The sequence below is a fragment of the Neoarius graeffei genome, chromosome 10, assembly GCF_027579695.1.
Source record: "Neoarius graeffei isolate fNeoGra1 chromosome 10, fNeoGra1.pri, whole genome shotgun sequence".
NCBI classification, from domain to species: domain Eukaryota; kingdom Metazoa; phylum Chordata; class Actinopteri; order Siluriformes; family Ariidae; genus Neoarius; species Neoarius graeffei.
In genome coordinates this window covers 85,151,190-85,175,370 of record NC_083578.1, presented here as the reverse complement: position 1 = coordinate 85,175,370, position 24,181 = coordinate 85,151,190, and the positions used below count along the sequence as shown (strand labels likewise).

General features: G+C 42.2%; 1 protein-coding gene across 3 annotated transcripts in view; it reads left to right on the top strand.

Moving 5' to 3' along the window:
• ssuh2rs1 (ssu-2 homolog, related sequence 1) overlaps nucleotides 1-21,036 on the top strand; it is a 51,759-nt gene extending 30,723 nt beyond the window's left edge. For all 3 annotated transcript variants that reach the window (XM_060932472.1, XM_060932474.1, XM_060932473.1), the window contains 7 exons: nucleotides 2,043-2,164; nucleotides 7,832-7,894; nucleotides 7,991-8,073; nucleotides 8,231-8,323; nucleotides 14,034-14,139; nucleotides 14,246-14,353; nucleotides 15,427-21,036. In XM_060932472.1, coding sequence (XP_060788455.1) covers nucleotides 2,043-2,164; nucleotides 7,832-7,894; nucleotides 7,991-8,073; nucleotides 8,231-8,323; nucleotides 14,034-14,139; nucleotides 14,246-14,353; nucleotides 15,427-15,567 — 716 coding nt within the window. In that variant the 3' untranslated portion in view covers nucleotides 15,568-21,036. The remainder of the gene's footprint in view (nucleotides 1-2,042; nucleotides 2,165-7,831; nucleotides 7,895-7,990; nucleotides 8,074-8,230; nucleotides 8,324-14,033; nucleotides 14,140-14,245; nucleotides 14,354-15,426) is intronic.
• Nucleotides 21,037-24,181: the final 3,145 nt, after the last annotated feature.

Sequence of the window (24,181 nt, the reverse complement as noted above, 5' to 3'; positions counted from 1 at the left end):
GCGTTGCATTGCTATATGAACCTGATATTTTACTGATCCGTTGCCCATGTGGATGCTCATCTCATCTCATTATCTCTAGCCGCTTTATCCTTCTACAGGGTCGCAGGCAAGCTGGAGCCTATCCCAGCTGACTACGGGCGAAAGGCGGGGTACACCCTGGACAAGTCGCCAGGTCATCACAGGGCTGACACTTAGCCCATGTTTACATTAGACCGTATCAGCGGCTCATCAGATTAACGTTTTTAAAACGATTAGTGTGCACACAGCAACACCAATACACGGATACGCTCGGCTCCGCAGGCATCCTGCGCTCCAAATCACTCCGCCCTGAACAGCGAGTGCCCTCTGGAGGGTGCGCACTCCGGCCCTGCGCAGCTCACAGAGCGCGCGAGTGAAGTGCACGAGCCACGATTCGGGACTGAGCCGCTGTGTGTGTGATCTCAGTGCATATCACTTACCACTTGCAAGTGGAAGGATGGCAAGCCTAAAGACAATCATAACTACACAATGGGCAGTATTTGCATCAGTATTTGCAGTATTTTCATACTTTTATACTCTTTAATGAAAGGTGATACAAGGCGGAAGTCCGCGCCGTTTTTCAGCAGTCGCGTCACATGACCAACGCCAGCGAATCAGGAAGGTGGATGTCACAGTGACGTTGTCCAATGACGACGCCAGCTAGAGCTCAGCACAGCGTATCCGCGTATTCTCAATGTTTACACAGCACCGGACCAGACACGATCTGGATTGAATACGTGGACGCTGGCGGATTCCCGTTTCCAGGCGTTTTAATGTAAACGGACAGTGCATCCGCGAAGAAAACGAGACAGATACGGTCTAATGTAAACGTAGCCTTAGCCCATGGCCTAAGCCTCCAAGAACAGCGGTTGTTCACAAATGTGACTCCAGCAACTCTAACGACCCCAAATGACTGTCGTTACAACAGAATGGCGCACTAATGAAGTTGACTCCAAAGACTTTATCACACCCTGGAGCACTAAAGAAACATTGACATCAGTGGCCTTGATAATGATTCCACAGAGGTTAATTACCTGGGTACTCTCACCAGCTGGTCGGACTCGTCCAGTCTAGTCGGACAAGCTGAAGAAGTGAACTGGTGAGAGGTGAAACGTCTTCAAAGACTTAAAAACCAAGTCCAGTTGCGTTTGATCCAATTTCTTTGAGGTAGCTATGACCTGGATGAATGAGAATATGATTTAGGTTTGCGCAAAGTTAAACTAGCAGCTAGAACCTTTCCTTAAAGCTAGACGGCCTTTCGATTTCATAAAATCGGTGAAATTTAGTTCCCTCTGAAATGTAGTCATTGTGATATATGTTTATTTCTGTAATATCTCATAAAATATCAGGCCGTTCTGTTCTGTGGCTGGGAAGTTATTTAATTTTAAGGGATTAAAGCAAATAATGTGCATGAAATAGCTCGCTTTGTGCAGTCAAGCAGACAGAGAAAGTCCGTGTGTGTGTGTGTGTGCAGGTTTACCTTTGAGCGTGCACTGACAGTTCCATCATTCTGTCACTAAACGAACAGCTGATCACACCGAGGTGCTCGCTGACCGCCGATATTTATTAGTTTGGTCCTGCGTTTCCTTTCCTTCGTATATAACATAACGTCTTTTCTTCTCGCTTTCCGTTACTGTAGTCGGTCTTTCACGCTTCATTCGCACACTCGCGTCCTCCGTTTTTCTCTCCTGTTTCAAATTTGTATCCCACAATGCCTTGCGCGAACGGGGAAAGCCCACCACGTCATGCATGACGTAGTATCTTGAATCGGGTCATGGTGAAGCAGGAAAAAATAGCGGAGAATTTAGGGCCATGTGGAGATAAATTCATTAATTGTTCTGTTAAAAAAAATTTGGAAGTCTGTGATTCAAATTCAATAACTTTTGGTCCACTAAACAAAAATAATTGGGTGTCGGGGGGGAAAATTCTTTTTATGACCTACACTTGAATAATCTGAAAGGTAGTCTAGCTTTAAACAGCAATGAAATATTCTGAAAGTCCAGTTGGTGTGTGATGTGTTTCAGGCCAGCCTGTGGATGCGTTTATCCAGCCTGCTCCAGCACCGTGGGCGATCACAGCCCAAGCACCTGCTTTCTTCCAGGAACATACACAAAGCATCAAAGTGCCATATACCTCCTCAATCAAGGTAAAGAAATCAGAAAACTTAAACTCGCTGACGTAAACTCTCAACCTTTCAGTCATTAGAACTGTTATGAACATGCTTCCTTAACTACTGCTGTCCCAAACTCATCATATACCCCTTTTCCACCAAATCAGTTCCAGTGCTGGTTCACAACTCGTTCAACTTGCAAACCAGCTGAGAACCAGTTTGCTTTTCCATAGCTCGCGGTGCTAAGGGGAGCCACGTCATTACGTCACTGTATACGTCAGTTACGTCGCTGCGTTTGCATAAACCTTGGCGTGAACATCAAAGCAACAACAACACGGAGAAGAAGAAGCAGCAGCAACAACAACAATAATGGATGACTGCCGCTTTACTGCATCCATGATATCTCGCTGCTTATTTAAAAATGGCGCCCTATCGTGGACTTGCTATTGTTGTTGGTCTTAACAACTCACCCCACCCCCCCCACCCCCGCTGACGTAAGCGGTTCTTTCCTCTGGCCCAGCAAAGAGCTGGTGCTACCCTGGAACCGGTTTTTCTGGCCCCAGAGCCAGTTCTTTGTCAGTGGAAACAGAAAACCCGGTTCCAAACTAAGCGCTGGCCCCGAACCAGCCCTGGAACTGATTTGGTGGAAAAGGGGTAATAGAGATTTACCACGAGGGGTGTGACGATGTGCATTATGGGAATGAGCGATTCAAGTCACAAGAATTAGCATTTTTATTGATTTATTCACCTAATGCAGTTGCACTGTTTGAACACCAGAGGGCCCAATCTCATCTCCTCTCATCTCATTATCTCTAGCCGCTTTATCCTGTTCTACAGGATAAAGGCAAGCTGGAGCCTATCCCAGCTGACTACGGGCGAAAGGCGGGGTACACCCTGGACAAGTCGCCAGGTCATCACAGGGCTGACACATATGCCGCTTTTCCACCACCAACGCGGCTGAGTTGGGCTGAGCCGTGCCGTGCTGAGTTGGGCTGAGTCGAGCTGAGTGGGGCTGTTGGAGTTGCATTTCGACTACAACCGCGCTGAACCATGCTGGCTGGAAGTGGGTGGACACATTGGGTGGAGTTAGTGAAAGTGGGTGGACGTCAGGTGATGTCGTTAGGCAGCGCAAACAGTGACCTCCGTGATCTTTTAAGCGGTAGTCTCACGACCCGGATAGTAAACAATAAACATGGAGGACATGGAGTCGTTAGTGTTGCTGGTCTTGGTGCTGTGGCTTGTTGTCACCGACAACGCCAACAGATACTGGCAAGAGCGTGTAGATGAGGCGAGGCGCATAAGGCTTCATAATTCCCGTAATTCGTAATTCTCCTTCTTCCGGGTTTACAATGTTTACAGATCCCAGCGTGCTCGCGGGGCGTGTGTGGGCATGTGAGGAAACTCCTCCTCACCAATCAGTGTACAGGGGAGTGTTTCCTCACGCCCCTAGCCTCACTCAGCTCGGTTTGGCTCGCTTCAGCCCCACTCCAAAACCGTGCGAGTTTTGGGGGCTGAGCAGGGCTGAAGCGAGCTGAGTCGTGCTGTTCTTAAATAGTCGAAACGCGAGCCGTGTCGGGCTGAAGTGAGCTGAAGTGAGCTGAAAAAGGGTAGTGGAAAAGGGCCAATAGACACAGACAACCATTCACACCTACGGTCAATTTAGAGTCACCAGTTAACCTAACCTGCATGTCTTTTGGACTGTGGGGGAAACTGGAGCACCCGGAGGAAACCCACGCGGACACGGGGAGAACATGCAAACTCCACACAGAAAGGCCCTCGCCGGCCCCGGGGCTGGAACCCGGACCTTCTTGCTGTGAGGCGACAGCGCTAACCACTACACCACCGTGCCGCCAGGGCCCAATCTGCATGAATATAAAGTGTGCATGCTGGAGAATTTAGATTTTTTTATTTTATTTTTTATTTATTTATTTATTTATTTATTTTTAAGACCTAGTGAAACTGTAGAACATTTTGTTTACAATATTAAACTTTGGTTTGTAGCAATATATTTTTATTTAGTTAGTTTTATACATACAAAAATACTGTTTGTTTTGCGTTGTTTATGATTCATAAGTAAGATGGGAGTCTTTTCAATCACAATTTTTTTTTTTTCAAAATATTCTGAGAATTGAACTGAATCATAAAGCCCATTTCGTAAATCAAATCCCCTACTTACCGCCATCCTACGCTTGCCACATACAGACACGCTGCCGCTGTTGGTTTTCTGTCTCCAGTTTATTTTTTTGTTCAAGAAACCCTCCACTAGCTTGTACTAGAGTACAAATTAGTTTTCAATATGATCGTGCTTTGAATTTCATTTATTACGTTATCTTGCAATGTGCCATGTTGACACAAAAGTAGTCAACAAATGTCCCACATCGTGGCCACCAGTTGGCTTAATGGTTTTAAATGAAATTATGGAGTGTATTATTACGGAGTGTGTGATGTATGCATATCAGTGGTGAACTGTTACTATTAGACCTGGGACTTGAGCTCAGCCAAAACTTAGCCAGACACCAAAAAAGCAGCAGGGCAAAGGATTTTGTAAGGGATTAGCGGCAGGCTGCCAGGTCGCTCCATTGTGTGTAGCTGTCGATGTTGATTTTAAAAGTAGCTAAGTAAATTACGCAGGGAAATGAATACTTAAGTCTGAGTGAAAAATACTGGAAGAAGAGTCTGGAGACAGAAATCTTATGGCCCTTTTCCACTACCCTTTTTCACCTCGCTTCAGCTCACTTCAGCCCGACACGGCTCGCGTTTCGACTACCTCAGAGCAGCACGACTCAGCTCGCTTCAGCCCTGCTCAGCACCCAAAACTCGCACGGTTTTGGAGTGGGGCTGAAGCGAGCCAAACCGAGCCGAGTGGGGCTAGGGGCGTGAGGAGACACTCCCCTGTGCACTGATTGGTGAGGAGGAGTGTCCTCACATGCCCACACACGCCCTGCGAGCACGCTGGGATCTGTAAACCTGGAAGAAGAAGAATTACCGTAAAATACCAAATAATAGCCGAGTTCCAATTAACCGCCGAGTTCCCTTTAACGGCCGGGTGTACGCGTGTGTTGTGACAAATAAAGGCCGGTTCCGAATACTCGCCGGGGTCTAAAAAAAAAAAAAAGCGTCCGAACGTTCTATCTAGAATCTTGAGGCCCAGCACTTTTCTGGTTTTCTGGTGTTTAAACGATTTTGCATTGCATAGTTTTCTACCGAAACAATATGAATGAATGAATGAATGAATGAAAATTATTTCTATAATACTGTTTACAACATTTTGTTACGCAGGGGTGATAGCGTTCCGGCGCGCCGCGCCGGATTTCCGGCGCGCCGTGGCTGGGGAAAAAAAAAAAAAATCTAGTTCGCCCATTGTCCTGTGTCATTCTGAGATGCGCAGATAGACAGTAAAGGGAATTCGGAATTCCCTTTACTGTCTATCTGCGCATCTCAGAATGACACGTAACTTACACGTAACTTACGTGATAATAAACATGCCATTTCAATGTTATAATCTTGGTCTACCGTAATATTTCTTGAGGAATGCAACTCCGTAACTTTTGACAGATGTCTTAGCCAATTACGTTTGACATGGGTGTGTGGGATATCACTTACGTCATCGAATGAGGAATACCCCTAACCTAACCCTAACCCAACGAAAGCCAGCGTGTGTGGTGACATTGAGGACTGCGGGTTTCCAAGGTTGGACTGCTGCTTCTGTTAAACGACCTAAATTGCCGAATGCATGCGTCAAAGCACACACTGAGTTTTATTAAAGACCTTATACCATTTCACTTGCCCTTACCCATTCGGATCTGGAAGACGCTTTACAAAAAAGGTGAGAGCGTTCTAACATGCATTTCAGTCTGCTCGCGGCCAATCTAATCCAAGGGGCCTTTTCAACAAGTAATCTGTCGTGCAAGTTGGGCAGAAGCACGCGTCAGGCAGGCAACATGTAGGCCTACAAGTCAGTAACCTATTCAACTAACTTTCATCCGAACTTTAAGTTTTCTACAGGGTCGAGCCACCGTACCAACTCACTCGGGGAATAGGCTCATATCGGCCAAATAGGGAGACGTCTTGGAGAGAAACGTGAGAATGCAAGATGACAGTATGTAGCCACTGCAGGTCACTTATTTTTCAGCATAAGAAAAAACCCTTTGGTTTGACACTTCGCACCCTAATTATGTTGCTTCAACGTCGCGCCCTCCATGCAATTTCAGATTGACAGACCTCGCGAAGCGCAAAGGGTGGAGGGAAGCTGCATGGGTGAGGGTGATAGCAAGTGACCATAACTTTGCAGAGTAATTAAATCACAGTGCTGCGCACAGACAATGGTGTGGTTTCTTGATTATTTTGTAAAGCATGCGCTTAACTAGTCATTAACAGGAAAAGGTGTGTGATTTATCCTTTATCCACCCCGACTGTGCCATGCGAAGATGCATTCTGCGCGTCTTCAAAATTCCCCGAAGTCGGCACCGTGCTATCTGTAATCTAACTCTAAACAAACTGTAAGTTATACTGGTTAAAAGTAGGCCTATCTGAGAATGATTTTTTTTCCCCGTTTTGAGGTAGATTTTGGGGAAGGTGTTTGTGAAGAAGGAATTAATCGCTTGTTCCAAATAGCCGCCTAGTCTCTAATACGCGCCGGGTCTCTTACGTGATTGAGACAAATAATAGCCCAGGCTATTATTTGGTATTTTACGGTACGAATTACGAGAATTTCTGAAGCCTTATGCGCCTCGCCTCATCTATACGCTCTTGCCAGTATCTGTTGGCGTTGTCGGTGACAACAAGCCACAGCACCAAGACCAGCAACACTAACGACTCCATGTCCTCCATGTTTATTGTTTACTATCCGGGTTGTGAGACTACCGCTTAAAAGGTCACTGATGTCACTGTTTGCGCCGCCTAACGACATCACGTGACGTCCACCCACTTTCGCTAACTCCACCCAATGTGTCCACCCACTTCCAGCCAGCACGGTTCAGCGCGGTTGTAGTCGAAATGCAACTCCAACAGCCCCACTCAGCTCGACTCGGCCCGACACGGCTCAGCCCAACTCAGCCGCGTTGGTAGTGGAAAAGCGGCAATAGTTTCTCGGTTGTTAGCCTGTGCTACTCGCTCTCCATAGATGGCACTGGCTTGACTGCTTTATTAATTCGCATTCGCTAACACTACTGATGAACGCTACACCAGCTGGAAGGTGACTTCACTGCTGCGCTGATGGTGCTGACTCGTGGTTAAGCTCACATTGGGGTTCGAGAATGTCTGTCTGTGTAGGGCGATAAATTTTTGGTCCCTCCCACTATAACTCAGTCTGATTTGGTTAATTCATCTGTCACTTCCTACATAAACATACACTGCCATGGCCTTCTGTCCCGGCAATGAAGTCCTAACCAATGAAGTGAGCAGCTTTAAACTCTTCTCAGCCTAGACACAGCAAACAAAAAAAAAAATCTCATTGGATAACTATTTTAATGTTTTCAGGACCGTAATTTCTGTATTTCATTTCTGAAGTAAATTTGATAGAAAATGAGGCTGACTTAGAAGAGAATAATTATCATGAACAAAATTAAATATAACATTTGAAATGCTGTGTTTGGGCTTCTCTGAAGGACTAGAAAGCCCTGACAGTTCTTCTCTTGTGTGTGTGTGTGTGTGTGTGTGTGTGTGTGTGTGTGTGTGTGTGTGTGTGTGTGTGATTCTCCACAGAGCTGTCATACTTGTCTGGGGATGGGAAGAAAGCCATGCAAGGACTGCGCAGGCTCTGGGAATGTGAGTCATATTTCAAGTTACTTCAGTCCACATTACTCCATAATTGAGCATGCTCCGACAGTGTGAGTGACATACCGAAATGTGATCTATTTTCAGAAAGTCTGCTGGGTGTGTAATGGGAGCGGGTTTCGCCACGGAACTGATCGCTGCACTCACTGTCACGGTTTAGGAAGAGAAAAGTGAGCTACATTACTATTACAGTTATACACATGTAATAATGGTGCAAGTATACAGTGAACTGGAAATATTATTACATGCATGAGATTGACATTACACAAGTGTAGGTATTTTCCATGAGAGAGAAGCTTGTGTTTTCACCTGTGTGTGTGTGTGTAGCTGTACTTGGTGCCATGGACAAGGCTCCCGTGAGTGTCAAACATGCCGAGGGAAGAGACAGCTCTATGTCTTCATCAAGCTCAATATCCAGTGGTGAGATCTTCAGCATTCATGTGCAGCTTTTTAATAGGCTAGACGATCATGCCTTCCTAAAGAGAGCGAGACGGTGTGAAGCATTCACAATGTGATAAACATGCACGCCTTTGTAACTTGACGTTGACAGAAAGGGTTAAAAAATGATTCTACCGGTATAACCAGTTACTGTGTTATAAAACCTGGTTTTAAATGGATCTGTTAAATTACTTCTTTATTTAATAGGCCTAATATAAATGTTTATTCTATCCACATTCACTGGATATGAACAATTGCGCGCTCTGATTGGCTACTCTATTACTAGGATATCAGCTTGTATACCGTGAGTAGAGGAAAAACAAAATGGTGGGGCGTGTTGACGAATCAACCGAGGACGAAATAAAAACTCAAACAAAAAGCAACAAAATATGGAATGAAAGTATTTGATGGTAAGAACGCATCTTTTTTTTTTTCCAAGAAATATTATCGCATTTTTCACAAATTGCTCCTGTCATTTCACCAGTTTGTTTACATTCTAAGCGGAAATGATTTTGTCGGATGTTTTGTATAAAGTTTTTATTGATTGAATTTGCAAAAAATAAAAATGCTTTGTTTCTCAAAATCCAGTGAATGTGGATAGAATAAAACAGTTATTCCACTTAATCTCGTCGTACATGGCTTATAGACAACTCTGCTACGTGCCTCATCGGCTATCAGCTCATGTACGACTCGATTTCGTGGAATAACTGGATGTTTGATGAATAATTTTTAGAAATATAGCTTTCACAGATTTGTCGTAGCTTGCTTTATTTGTTTAAACCATCCGGTAGCACACGGCAATGGATCTACGCGTTATACAGTATAAAGGCAAAATTATGCGATTGATTGATTTATTTTCAGTGTTTATCTCCACATGGCTATTTCCTTCACATGCAGAACTTTTCAACCTTTTTCATTTTGTCTTAAAAAATGGCGGCATATGGTTCGAGTGGGAATGCTGCTAATCCCAGACCACTTCTCAATAAGCTCTGAACTCTTCTTCTATTTAACAGTTATTCGGAGAATAATAATCGAGTTGAAGTCGAGGTTATCATTCATTGAAATTCACTGAGCCTGAGGTGGATAGTATAAATGGATTGTTTTAGTATAAATACACAGGTGATTTTTCTCATCTCATTATCTCTAGCCGCTTTATCCTGTTCTACAGGGTCGCAGGCGAGCTGGAGCCTATCCCAGCTGACTACGGGCGAAAGGCGGGGTACACCCTGGACAAGTCGCCAGGTCATCACAGGGCTGACACATAGACACAGACAACCATTCACACTCACATTCACACCTACGGTCAATTTAGAGTCACCAGTTAACCTAACCTGCATGTCTTTGGACTGTGGGGGAAACCGGAGCACCCGGAGGAAACCCACGTGGACACGGGGAGAACATACAAACTCCACACAGAAAGGCCCTCGCCGGCCACGGGGCTCGAACCCGGACCTTCTTGCTGTGAGGCGACAGCGCTAACCACTACAACAGGTGATTTTTATTTTAAAAAATCATATATTTAAGAAGGCGGCACGGTGGTGTAGTGGTTAGCGCTGTCGCCTCACAGCAAGAAGGTCCTGGGTTCGAGCCCCGTGGCCGGCGAGGGCCTTTCTGTGCGGAGTTTGCATGTTCTCCCCGTGTCCGCGTGGGTTTCCTCCGGGTGCTCCGGTTTCCCCCACAGTCCAAAGACATGCAGGTTAGGTTAACTGGTGACTCTAAATTGAGCGTAGGTGTGAATGTGAGTGTGAATGGTTGTCTGTGTCTATGTGTCAGCCCTGTGATGACCTGGTGACTTGTCCAGGGTGTACCCCGCCTTTCGCCTGTAGTCAGCTGGGATAGGCTCCAGCTTGCCTGCGACCCTGTAGAAGGATAAAGCGGCTAGAGATAATGAGATGAGATATATTTAAGAAAAAAAATCTTTCAAACTTCAAAAGCGGTATGTAAATGTAATAAAGGCACGGTGCAGACTTGTCACTGATCTACGCTGAGTCATATAAAATACTTTTGTTTTGAAATCGATAAATCACAATTAATTCCACCTTACCTTTGAATATTTTTAGACCAAACTTTGTAGCATCTTTAGTGCTTTTAGGAACAGCGTTTTCTTTCATCATTTGTAATTCTTCCTCACTTACGGTGACGAAGCGATCGACCGCCATTTTGCCGAGTCGCTCGAGGTGATTGAGAAGTAGTCCGAATCGTTTCTCGATGTGGTGGAAAAGCGTAATAATTCAACACCTTGAGACTGTTAGGAAAAAGGAGACAGAAATATGAGTTTATTATACTCTCGCAAGAGCAGGCTTCTCTGCAATAACATTCACAAAGCGTTTCACCTAGCTAGCTTAACGTTAAACCACCATGATGGCACAGCATGCATTCGTTTTGTGAATTCACATTTCTGTCTTTGGTAACGGAAGTGTTGTGGCAATAATACAACGATGCGTTGACAGTGTACTTTTAATACTTAAGTATTTTTAAAAGCAAGTACAGGTAGTCGTCGACTTACGACTGCGTTTGGTTACGACTGACCGGTCGTAAACCGATCTGGTCGTAAGTCGGCCTGTGTTAAATGAACGTAAGTATATTGTGATGTGTAATGATATTGTAATCATCTTAAAGTCTTATTTCATCAACATTTTCTTATTTCATTACCTTGGCTCATTATTTGGTTTAAGTCAAACACTGCATACTACACTGCGTACAGTACAATTCGTTTAATATGTGCAAAACAAAAAATACGAAATACAGGTGTGAAAAATAGAAAACCATTTTAGTTTGAAACGTACCGAAATACAAATGTAAAACATAGCAAAATACAAAATTTAGTGACCGCTGGCATCACTGGTGCTTGGCTGTGGGTCGTCTACGTCATCATCAGCTGTTGCAGCGCTCGGGTTGGCAGGAGCATTTGCTCCAGGGGCGATTTCTCAGAGACAACAAGGGAAGCCGAGCTTCCCCTAAAATTCTCTCCCCAAACTGCGGCATCTATGACGTTGAATTCTCATTAAAACAATAACTTGCATAACATAATATATGCCCAAGATTGTATTTACGTTCATAACTATCCTGTAACTTATTTGAGTGATGTCTGACGAATTTGCAGTTCGCTACGAGAATCACCTTTGCTGCCAGGCTGTAACCAGCGTTGCCAGATACTGCTGACGTTTTCCAGCCAAAATATGTTCAAAACCCGCAAAAATGCACTTAAAACCTCCCAATCTGGCAACACGCTGTAACCTTTCTTATTTCAATGGGCTCTATGCGCTGGCAGCCGGGTATCCGTTGCAGTCTATGAGAGGGCTCTGAACAGCCAATTTCGTCTAGTTGTTATTGGTTAAAATCGACAAAATCGTCACTTCCAGGGAAGCCGGGCTTCTCTGGGACTAAACGAGACAGTGGGAGGGACAAGAAGCCGGGCTGATGAAGGATTATTGGAGGTAGTGTTTGAAAGACATGAGGAGGGCGGGCTCTGTACTTCGGCGTCGGCAAGGAACACGGAAGCATGATCAGTCAGTCCCTAGCGGATGTCGAGAAAGTGTAGTCGTGTGCCAAAGTGCTGTTCGAATTTCTTTTCATATAAACGTTTCTTCTCATTGATGTCTCTGTACATTACTCTGTAAATAAATGTAAATATTACTCGTTGTGCTCCGTTAACTTTCATCCATTCTATCAGTTTGATCATTCGTGAATTCACTCGTTTATTTCATTTGTAGTTCAATCTGGTTGTAGGCTAGCTTGAGCCTTATTGGGATCTGCAGTGCTAGCTGCTAACAGAAATTGGTGAAGTCTCTGGAAAGCACAACCAGCTGGTATGACAGGGTCACAGACCATTTTCTGGAAAAGGAGCGGAGGGCAGAATTTGTGCATAAATAGTGTGCATCATATAATGTTCATGAATCTGAAGTGTGTATATTGTTCAGTAATGTTAAGAGAATGGTGCACTGCAAAAAGTAAAATCTAACCAAGATTAAATATCTTAAATCAAGACAAAATGTGCTTGTTATTTGTCTGCCAAGATAATTCTCCTTTCCAGGCAGGTTTTGTGTAAGAGTATTTCACTTACTTTAAGCATTTTTTCCCTCAATTATCTTAATAAGGTATTATAACTTGTTATTGAGATTTTATTACTGGTTATGAGTAAGTTCTGTCTTAAAATGAGAATTACCATAATTTCATCGGTGTTATATTAACCATGACGAGTTTGTCAAAGTCAGAATTTCTTATTTCAAGCATCTTATCCTTTCTTTTAATCTCCTAACACAAAACAGATAACTAAATGAAATGAATTGTTGTATTGTCAATCTGGCAACAAAAATAGGCTACAAAATGGATTGGTTTGTTGTTTTGATTTTGATTTATTTGGCGGTCTCAGTTGGTATAAACACTTACTTAAACAGAGCACACCAATACGCCCAGATGAAATAGTCAAACTGTTGGTTGGGGGACAAAGTATCTAGCATGTTAAAGTGAGTAGTACAACTTTACTTGTTTTTAGTATAAATACACTAGTTTTAAGACATCTGTGGGGTTTCTAAAGCTAGATATATTTACTTGTTTTTTAAAAATCTTGCCAAGTCAAATTTTCTTGTTCTGTTGGCAGATAACTTTGCTTATTTTAAGTAAAATATTCCTAATTTTATTACTTTTTTTTCTTGTTTTTGTAAGCCAGGTTTTTGCAGTGTGGGCTCTGTGTTATAGGTTATACCTGGGTATAATATTCAAGGTTCTGTGTGTTGCATAGCCTACCTGGTTATGAATTTCCAGACTGTGTTGCAGAAGATGTTCAAGGATGTGTTGCACAGCTGGGTGTTGTGTTAAAGACTCTGTGTTGCATATCAGGGTATGATTGTTCAAGGCTCTTCGTTGAATAGCCAGTGATTTTTGGATGTTTGATATTTTTGATTAAGGATATGAGGCACTAGCCTGGCAAGCCAGACTATAACATGAAATGTACAAGCAAAAATACTTTCTGCCACTAGGTAGGGTTGTCTAGTTCACTATGCTAATGGGGCACACCTTTCTATGCTTTGATATCCGGCCTACAGGTTTTACGATGAATACGTAAAATGGGCTTCCTCTGTTTTAAAAACCAGCAGCCGCCACTGATTTGCTCGTTTCATAAACCAGGAGCTGGGGCGGAAACTGTATGACGGAGTGCGCAAGGGCGCGCGAGAGAGACCGTGCATGTGCCTGGAGCTGGGGCGGAAACTGTTGTACGCGGCGAGAGGCGCTGCCGGGAGCTGGGGCGGAAACTGTCGTACGCTCAGCTAGCTCAGCTGGGAAACACTTGCCAGTCATAACCAGACGGTCGTAAAGTCGATCGGTCGTAAGTCGCGTAGGTCGTAAGTTGACGACTACCTGTACGTCAGTACTTTAACTTGAGTAAGAATTTGACTGGAGAACTTTCAGTTTGTATCGGAGTAACATTTGACCAGTGGGATCTGTACTTTGACTTAAGTAACAAAGTTGGGTACTTTGTCCACCTCTGATCACTACTCTCTAGATTCTAGAAATTATAAATTCTCTAAAAATTAGATTTTCCTCTACATCGACCAATCAGCGTGCGTGATTTTCTATAATCACCTGTGTATTTATACTAATATCAGTTATTTAAAAGCAGCAGTAGTGTGTGTAGGATATGTAAAAGAATGGATAAATTGTGTGAGGTCTGTAAATGTTTTGCTTTCCTCAGGATTACTTATAAAGACAGTTATATGGTGGAGCAGTTGAGCGGCCTCAAGTCAGAAAATCTCAGTCATGTCTCTGGCAGGGCAATGTTCACGGACTCCCAGTACATGGTAATAATAATGCGCACGCGCGCGCACACTTACTTGCCATAAACATCATAAATGTGCCTTGGGTGGATGACTGAATAAAACAGTTTGTTGATTGTGTGTGTTACAGCTTTACCCGGTGATGGGTTTCCCCGACCCTTCCGTGAGCCAAGCGTCTGAGCGTTTAATACAAGAACATCAATCCAAGTATTTCCAGACTTCTCACATTCTGCAGCAGGTACAGTTCCTCTTTACTACCCATATTAATTCCACATTAATGTTAACAAAAACTCAAAATATAACAATTTAGTTTAAGATTTCATGCTCGAACCAGAGGAAAGTGTGTCTGTTTAACTTTACCAGGCCCAGGGACGGATCCAGACCGATGCAAATATATGTGCACCACTTGGCATCGGTCACGGGGCATTTGTTTACTTTACCGCTAGCCGGCTAAATGGGCTATAGCCACGCTCAACCAACAGACCAATTGTTGAGGATCCGACCACCTGTGCTAAGCGGAGATCCTTAATTACCTGTATTCTCATGATGCTTTGTATAGCGTGACCTGAGACAAAGAATCTAGGTCAAACCAATAAAATGCTCCAGAAAGGGGTCGAAATAAAAACTCGAATTTCGTCGCGAATAAGGGGCCGAGCCACGGCCGTAGCAGGCCATGCCTGAGCTGTTTCGAAAGGTCTTGGGGAGAGGGAGGTGCCTGTAATGTTTGGCGGGGCTAGGACTTTCGGTGGCTGAGTTATGCATTTTTAAGTAGGAGCCAGGGCTCATATTAAAGTTTTCGGCAAGCCGTGCTCTCGTGGGGCTTCGGAGGTGAATAACAGGCTGAGTTGCGGTCGTAGCGGGCCATGCCTGAGCTTTTTCGAAAGGTCTCGGGGAGAGGGAAGTGCCTGTAATGTTTGCTATGACTTTGTGTCCGAGTTATGCATTTTTAAATCGGAGCCAGGGCTCATTTTAAAAGTTTTCAGCAAGCCATGCTCTCACCGGGTTTCGAAGGCGAATAACAGGCTGAGCTGCGGTCGTAACGGGCCATGGCTGCCCTCTTCGGAAAGAGCTCGGTGTGCTCTGCGCCCCCGTGAAAATTCATAGTGATCTGGTAAAATTAGTGAAAATATTTCTGCATATGTGCATCTGTCAGATTCTTGGGCTGGATCCGTCCCTGAGGCCCCCAAGTGTTTCACTTCTCCCCACTAATCAGCTTCTTACTGATGCTTGAGCATCATAAATTTTATTTGCATGGTATTTTTAACACAAGTCATCGTCACATTACTGATCTGAGAATCTTTCTTTCTGCAGCGTCACACCATTGAGCTGGTCCCCATCACCCGGGTGAACTATGCTTGGAAAGGGAAGTCCCACTCTTACTTTGTGTTTGGGACTGAAAACATCGTGTACACTGACAGCTACCCGGCCACGTGCTGCTGCTCGGTCATGTAATCTGTCATGTGATTCAGTATTTTTACCAGCTGAAACGCCAAATGACACACAATGTTGATTATATTTACACTGGTGTAGTCTTTATTGATTCTCAGCAAAATCGTGAAAGCCTGTCTTAGTAGGCTATAGTTCAAGACAATTCTCGTCTCATGCTTTTCGTTAACACTTTGAAATCTTTTCGATTCTTGGACATCGCGTCTGTTCCATTACTTTTGGACCCGCTTGTTTCCACCCAATACGTTCAAATATCTGATCTAGCCTTTCACAAACTGTGGATATAAACCATACAGAATTCACGTGATATTTAATTGCACGCAGCTCACCGAGTGCTCCATCACAAACGGCATACTATCAATCAAAATCATACTCCATTGACTTTTATGAAGTTATGTACTATTTTTAAATAATATTGGCTGGTGTTGAGTGGTATATCAGATATATTCCATTCAGCTAGCATGATATCCAATATATGATACACCACGAAAAAAAGCCAGCCACTATTATGATTATTATACATGCACATTCCTTCTGGGTGTTCAGCGTGTCTTTCTCTTTCAAAATTTTCTCAAAATCTTCCGTATTTACTGAAGGAAACCAGGTGGCCATGTTTGTTTGTTTGTTTACAAATTGTCACAAGCACTCACTAGTGCGGAAGTTTTATGTCTACAACGTGTGTCATATCTTGACAACCATGCAGTATCGTAAACCATATTCAACACTCGTTTTCCATTGGGTAGAGTGATGTAGTACACGTAGAATAAGCGATATGCTAACAATATTGCATTCCATCGAGCCAAATGAATGAAACCTGCGGGAAGGGAATAGAACACATTTTTATTCCATGGAAAAAGTGTCCTGTATGTATAATATTTCGACATATTATGTATTTAGCACAGTGTATGCAATTAGGGCCATACCCTATAACCTATCGCTCACTTTTTTTTTTTTTTTGGCTTTTAAGATGAGCAGCTCTAACCACTTGTAACAGAAAACCTGGCTCGTTTGTAAGCAGGTTTCCCAAAAGCATCGTAGCACAAAGATCATTGTTAAATGGTAGCGCGAGCATCACAATGAACACACACTCTCCTAGTTAAGATGCTCTTAGCGTTAAGAGGCTTTTGGGAAACCCACCTCAGATCATTTGGCTCAATTCACCAAGAAGAGTCGACTCTTTTGGCTCCGAAATGAATCATTCCCATATTTTTGCTCAATATTTTAACCAGAGATTGATTGGGGTTTTTTTTGCCTAATTATGACTCCAATTGTTATAAAAACATTACCTTTTAATTAACAAAATGACTGCCTTGTACTGTGTTTTGTAAAGTCCACTTAATTAACTGTATCAGCAAAGGTTGTTTTTTTTTTAATGGAAAAATAGTGTAGTAACGGTTTTGTGCTGCTGTAGCTGTGCTGCATTTCCATTTATCCTGAAGCATTTTGATTTAAAATATATATATATATTGCCAAAAGTATTCGCTCACCTGCCTTGACTCACATATGAGCTTAAGTGACATCCCATTCCTAATCCATAGGGTTCAATATGATGTCAGTCCACCCTTTGCAGCTAGAACAGCTTCAACTCTTCTGGGAAGGCTGTCTACAAGGTTTAGGAGTGTGTTTATGGGAATTTTTGACCATTCTTCCAGAAGCGCATTTGTGAGGTCGCACACTGATGTTGGACGAGAAGGCCTGGCTCTCAGTCTCCGCTCTAATTCATCCCAAAGGTGTTCTATCGGGTTGAGGTCAGGACTCTGTGCAGGCCAGTCAAGTTCATCCACACCAGACTTTGTCATCCATGTCTTTATGGACCTTGCTTTGTGCACTGGTGCACAGTCATGCTGGAAGAGGAAGGGGCCAGCTCCAAACTGTAAAAACAGTCTGCACGCCTAGGTGCTTGATTTTATACACCTGTGGCCATGGAAGTGATTGGAACACCTGATTCCGATAATTTGGATGGGTGAGCAAATACTTTTGGCAATATAGGGCATTGTAATTGCATGGTGTACATTGAAAGAAAGAAAGAAAACTTGTACTATATGCAGGTCGGCTCTGAATAGTCACCTTAAAATTTGACTCAAAGAGTTAAATGTTTCCAACCACTTTTTTTTGTTTGTTTGTTTAACCAAAATGCTCAATTTTCAGCCCTGCAGTTCATCAGGATTGTGATTAATTGGCCTAAATGTGCGCACACACGCACTCACTCTCACACACACATTTGTTTTACGATCCTTAAAATGTGCATGCTGTTAAAGGCGTCGTGCGGTAATTTCAGCAATCAGGCTATATCATGTGTCAAAATGTCAGGTTTGGTGGGTTATTCAAGCCCCTCGGTTTCCCGCGATCTCGGTGTCACGATGCGCCCGCTACAAGCATTTAAAGTTGACGCGCACAGCCAAATTTAGGCAGCCAGCCGTTAACTAGGTCAACTTATGTGTGACGTCATACCAGTAACCTCCCTTGGGTGATGCTGGCCTGTCGCCATGTTTTCTCTATAGCGTGCGTTTACCAGAGTTGTTTGCATTGCGGATTTTGTGGATTTATTCAGTTTGTGGATAGTTTTGAACACTCAAAACACTATGAAATGATGTATTAATATTCTGTGATACAAAATGCCTAATCGGTGTATTGTGTTTGGCTGTAACAACGAACACTGAACACTATTTGTGACTGTTATCAATGGATCTGATTTCAAGGTCATGGCTAGGTATTGATAGAAAAAAAAATGTTTAAAACACATGTTTTAAGTGTTTCTATGTATCAATCATTAATTGTACAAAATGATTTTCATACATTTATGTATTTGTCATCTTTTTGTCACATGAAGTGTTGTCTTGATAACATATGTGGCACATAATTTTAGCAAATGGATGACAGAAGATTAATTGAAAGATTTATGCCACAGAGCTGCCTTTAACTAATAATTATCACTTATTACTGACGATTGTACGTTTACTAAACAATACAATACAAAGCTCAATACTCCCAGCCTATAACATACTGAATATCAAGTTAAAATCAACCGCAATAAAAGGAAAATGATGAAAACTGGAATATCAAGGGGTCTACTGTATCAGAAGGCCCACTGCATTTCGCGAGATCGCAAGCTGTCAAGTTGCTAGAATTCAATCTTTCTAGCTATACTTTCACCCCCTACAGCTATCAGTATTACACATAATCATAGATTAATCACACAGCATTCTAATTCAAGTGAAAATGGTCTTTAAAAATACACACAAGTAGTGATTTAGTCAGAGAAACCAACCAAAACAAGTCTTCAAGTCGCCGGTCTTCTTCTTCATTCTCGTCTTCGTTTCTGTCGTCGTCAGAACTGTCCTCATTTTCTTCTGAAGATGAGCGCTCAGGTTCAAATCTGTAAGGCTGGATACCACCAGGACATTCAGCTGTCAAAATCTCTACTTGTGGGCCATTTTCTTCTTCTGTATCGGTAAAATCAAAGCTAATTTCCTCAGCATCGCTCCTATTTTCTGGTGTGTCCGCCATTGCAACTGCACCGAGTGGTTACTGGTATGACGTCACGCAGCTGTTCCATTGACCGAGAGGGGGCGCTGCGAACGCGGGAAATTTCAAGTGATGGGCATGACCAAATAAGGACCGATTACAACCGCGGGAAGCTTTTGAAAAATCGACGGTCAATTTATTTCGAATCTCGAAAGCATTCTGGTGCAGAATAATGCGACTTTTATCGCCACTGCGTGACCCCTTTAAATCATCTTGACAACTGGCACCACTCATCCTAATAGTATTATTACAAATTATACTTACCCTATTAATCATTTGTGTTAAATGTGAATTATTAGTTATGTTAATTGTTTTATTATAGTAGTTGCACACACTCAGAAAATAAAGTACATTATAGTACCGCTAAAGATACAACAGCTTGTCGCTGGATCAGTCCCCTCTAAGGTACTTATTTGTTCCCTTTATATACTGCTTGGGAACATAGTTACCTTGAGGTCCAATAATGAGCCGTAGGGGGTACATTAGTATAGATTGGACCTTGGGGGACAGAAATGGACTCCTGCTGTACCCCATTTCTGTCAGTGTAATTAGTAGGTCCTATAGAATTTTTTGTGTGTGTGTACATGTTGTCTCCGATCTCTTAACCTGTGTATTGATTTGGGTGATGCTTTTATCCAAAGTGACCTCCAGATGAGACAGGATGAAGGTAAGCATTTGAAGGGAAAGGTCTTGTTCACGATCCAACAATATCATTTTTGGGATTTAAACTGACACAGTTCCAATCAGCAGGTAAACGTTGAAGTAATGATGGCAGACTAACAACTTTTTTTTATTTTTCCTGGAGAATCCTTTGTTTTGTCATTTATACATGTGTTTTTGTCATCTAAGCATGTCAGAGGTCACTACTGTTTAGCAGTTATTCCACAAAATCGAATCGTACATGAGCTGATAACCAACAGGGCGCGTAGCACCGAGGTTGAGTGGAATAACTGTTTTATTCTGTCCACATTCACTGGATTTTGAGAAAACGGAGCCATTAATTTCCGCTTAGGATGTAAACAAACCGGTGAAATGACAGGAGCAATTTGTGAAAAATGCGATAATTCTTGAAAAATAAAGACATGTTCTTACCATCAAATACTTTCATTCCATATTTTGTTGCGCCTTTTTAAAAAAAATTTTTTTTGGGGGGGGGGGTTTGAGTAGAGTTTTTATTTTGTCCTCGGTTGGTTCAGCAACACTCTCCACCATTTTGTTTTTCTCTACTCGTGGTATATGAGCTGATCTCCTAGTATCTGATTAGAGTAGCCAATCGGAGCGTGCGATTGCTCATATCCAGTGACTGTGGATAGAATAATAGCACTTATGCCACAGCGCTTTAAATTCTCAATCCTGATTGGTCCAAAAACCCTGATTTATTTTTTCAGTCACATAAAGCGTATTTTGAAAATTGTGTGTAATTGTTGCTGTAGTGAAATTTTCAAAAAGGAGATTTTATTTATGGAAGGAGTCTCCAGTGTCGGTGTTTTGTAACAGTCAGAGATAAAGCTGGAAGTTTTCAGACACAGGAAAACCTTGAGGACTGAGGAGTTTCTTGGAAACATGATATACTGCATTTATTTTATTTTTTCGTCTTAAAAATAGTCTAGCCGTTATGATTATATCTGTGGTATATTGATGTACAATAGAAATGAAGAGCTTCTGGAATATTATCAATTTCCGGGTGATTGAATGGTAATTCCGCTTCATCACACCACCATTGATTATTTTCCTATAACAGCGTGCCCAAAATGATTTATCCCTTACTCCTGCCATACTGATAATTGACGTTTATTTTAGTGAATTTTCTTCTTATTAAATGTAGTCTTCATTGTGTATGTATGCGTGTATTCATGGAAATCTTTTGTAATCACGTACCAATGAATAAGATTTCATTTATACTGCTGTTTTTTTGTACGTTAATAAACATTGTGCATTTGTATACTCTCACTGTTCTCTCTGTTACATTATTGGTTCATTTTAAGACAAAGTTGGGCGACGTTGGACACAGTGACACTGCACCAGCACCTGCTGCAAGTGTACCAGTTCACGTCACTTTTTAAAAACTCGTTATTACTTACCCATTACTTGAATCAATTGCACTTATCAAATCAAATCAAGTTTATTTGTACAGCGCTTTTAACAATAAACATTGTCGCAAAGCAGCTTTACAGAATTTGAACGACTTAAAACATGAGCTAATTTTATCCCTAATCTATCCCCAATGAGCAAGCCTGTGGCGACGGTGGCAAGGAAAAACTCCCTCAGACGACATGAGGAAGAAACCTCGAGAGGAACCAGACTCAAAAGGGAACCCATCCTCATTTGGGCAACAACAGACAGCCTGACTATAATATTAACAGTTTTAACAGGTATAACCCTCAACTGTCCTCATGGGGCCGTCCTTCACAGGAGTGGGGCGATAAAACTCCGACCAGACACAGGGCACCAGGATGGATCAAGCAGGTCCGAGGGGCAGAAGAGGCCAGCATCTCAATCCCAGGACCAACATGTAACTCAGAGGGACAGATGGGGGGGGGGAGAGACTTATGGCTGCTACTTGAAGCCTTGGAATATAGTAAAACTTGAATCCTTAAAATGAATTCTCCAACTTGTTTTGTAAACCCTTTTATTTCTTAACTATTACTTGAATTGATTGCACTTATGTTTGCTGGCACTGCTTTTAAACTTGAAATATGCTTGAAATCCTAGGCTATGCTTTTAAATACCCTACTTAAATCCTTAAAATGAGTCATTTAACTCATGTCTTGTGTGATCTGATCTCCAATGGTGAAATAAACCGGTTATGATATGAGTACAGTCTGTTATTTTAGAAGATAAATTTAATATATAGCCGAATAAAAAAATATTTTATAACATAATATTACGACATATTACTGTCTGTCACTGTTCGTCACTAAAGCGTTTTCTAAGATCATAATGTCTGATATTTTATTTTTTGCCAAGTGGGGCCACTGCCGGGTCGGTTGACACGTGGTAGGTCTATTGTTCAAATGCGTTCTACAGTCTATGGGGCTGTGTTGTGGGTGCAAATGCCAGGACCATTTTATTTATTTACTTTCTTTATAATCTCAGTCAGATACACAAGCAAGATTAAGTCTTTAGTCTGTTGTGTTTTATTATGGCCATCAATATATTGTAACCTGTGTTTGATTTGTTAATTGTTGATCCAGTTGTTGCCTTAACGCAGGGGTCTGCAATGGCTCGGGAGCCAGATGTGGCTCTTTTGGTGACTGCATCTGGCTCGCAGATTAATCAGCTCACATTGAGATCAAGAAGTACACCTCCATTTAATGAAAAAGTCAGTTAGCTGTCCGCAAAGCAAAGCCTTTTGACAAAGAACATGGCGAAAAGGGAAAAAAGGTGACTGGTAGGCTACCGTACATTTCAACAGGAATGGACAGAGGAATTCGCTTTTGTGGGGTGAGAGGGTTCTGCTTTGTGTCCAATAGGCCTATACAATGACAAGATTGCATCAATGAAACAATGAAATAAAGCGGCACTTCGAAACACGCCAAGCTACATTTGCGTCAAAATATTCAGCGGGGGACAGGAGGAAGACGACATGTCAAGAGCCTCTTCATTATGAAAAAGAATATATTACACTCAAATTGTTGGTCATATGTAAAAATGCATTTTAGTTGTATTCAGCGTCACTTTTTATATATGGCTCTCACGAAAATGTATTTTTAATATATTTGGCGTTCCGGGACCTCCCACTTCACAAATTAAGCACTGATTGCAATTATTAATCATATAAATCAAGAATGCAAATTAACATTTTATGAATGTTTAAAATTTTGGGGTGACTCGTCACACCAAATACTACTGTTCGTAAACTGTTCGGATGTTTTCACTGAAACTCACCCAGAAGACTCTAAAGACATATTCCAACAAGAATTGTTCACCAGGTGGCACCACCTACCATGGATGCAGTTACACAGGGGTCACGTGCAATTTCACGAAAATCACTACTCCTCCTACAGGAGTGATCAGATTTTGATCAAACTCCTATGGAATGTTCCCCAGGTTGGTATATATAAAAGTTGGTGCCACCGGTCATATTTAACATTTTATGGGCGTCTGAAATTTTTGGGTGACTCGTCACATTAAACACTACTCTTCGTAAACTGCTGGGACATTTTCACTGAAACTAACCAGAGGTGGACAGTAATGAAGTACCTTTACTTGAGTACGGTACTTAAGTACACTTTTTGAGTATCTGTACTTTACTTGAGTGTTTTTTTTTTTAAACTTATGACTTTAACTTCACTATTTGAAAGGCAAATATCGTACTTTTCACTCCACTACATTTCTATCAAGGTCCTCGTTACTCTGAAGCAGCTTTGAAAGTGGATGTTTTTTTCTTTTCTAAAACGTGATTGGTTTTTTCGCAGGTGACACTGAGACAGCCGATCAGTAATCACTAGGGTCACGTCACGTCCATAGACTGGATAAAATCAAGTTCAGTGATTTCTCAGCAGCATTATTTGAACATGATCAGTTGATGGCAGAATGGAAAGGGGCAGTTGTTCTGGAGAATGCATGCATTCGTGGCCATACCTAGAACCCATGTTTCAGTTTTCTGAAAGGACTAAAGATTCATTCCGTTTTAAATGTTTGCTTTGTTTGCTGAAAACAAACCACATCACGGCCTACGAAAACTCGCCATCCAACCTGCAGAAGCATATAGAGGAATGTAAACATTTTATTCCAAGAGAAAGCTTGTAATGAAGTTGTCCTGTGCTTTTAGAGCTAGCAATAATGTTGCAATAGTTATGCAGTCTGGATAGTCAAATGACTTTTTGTATGGATTTGCCCGCCAAGTTGCCGTAGCCTTGTCCACGGCTAACGTCTACACATAGCTAGTTAACTTGGACACTGTTAGTTAGCATGTAAAAACGGAATTACGCTAACATGAATAACGTTAACTTATCTGAAGTCCTTTCAGAAATATGTTTTAGCATAATCCTGCCAAATAAACAGAATGTAGAAATCTTTCTTTTCTAGTAACGTTAGCGACCCAATATGATTTCGAGTTTGAAAAGAGTTTGCTAGCATGTCAGATGGAGTT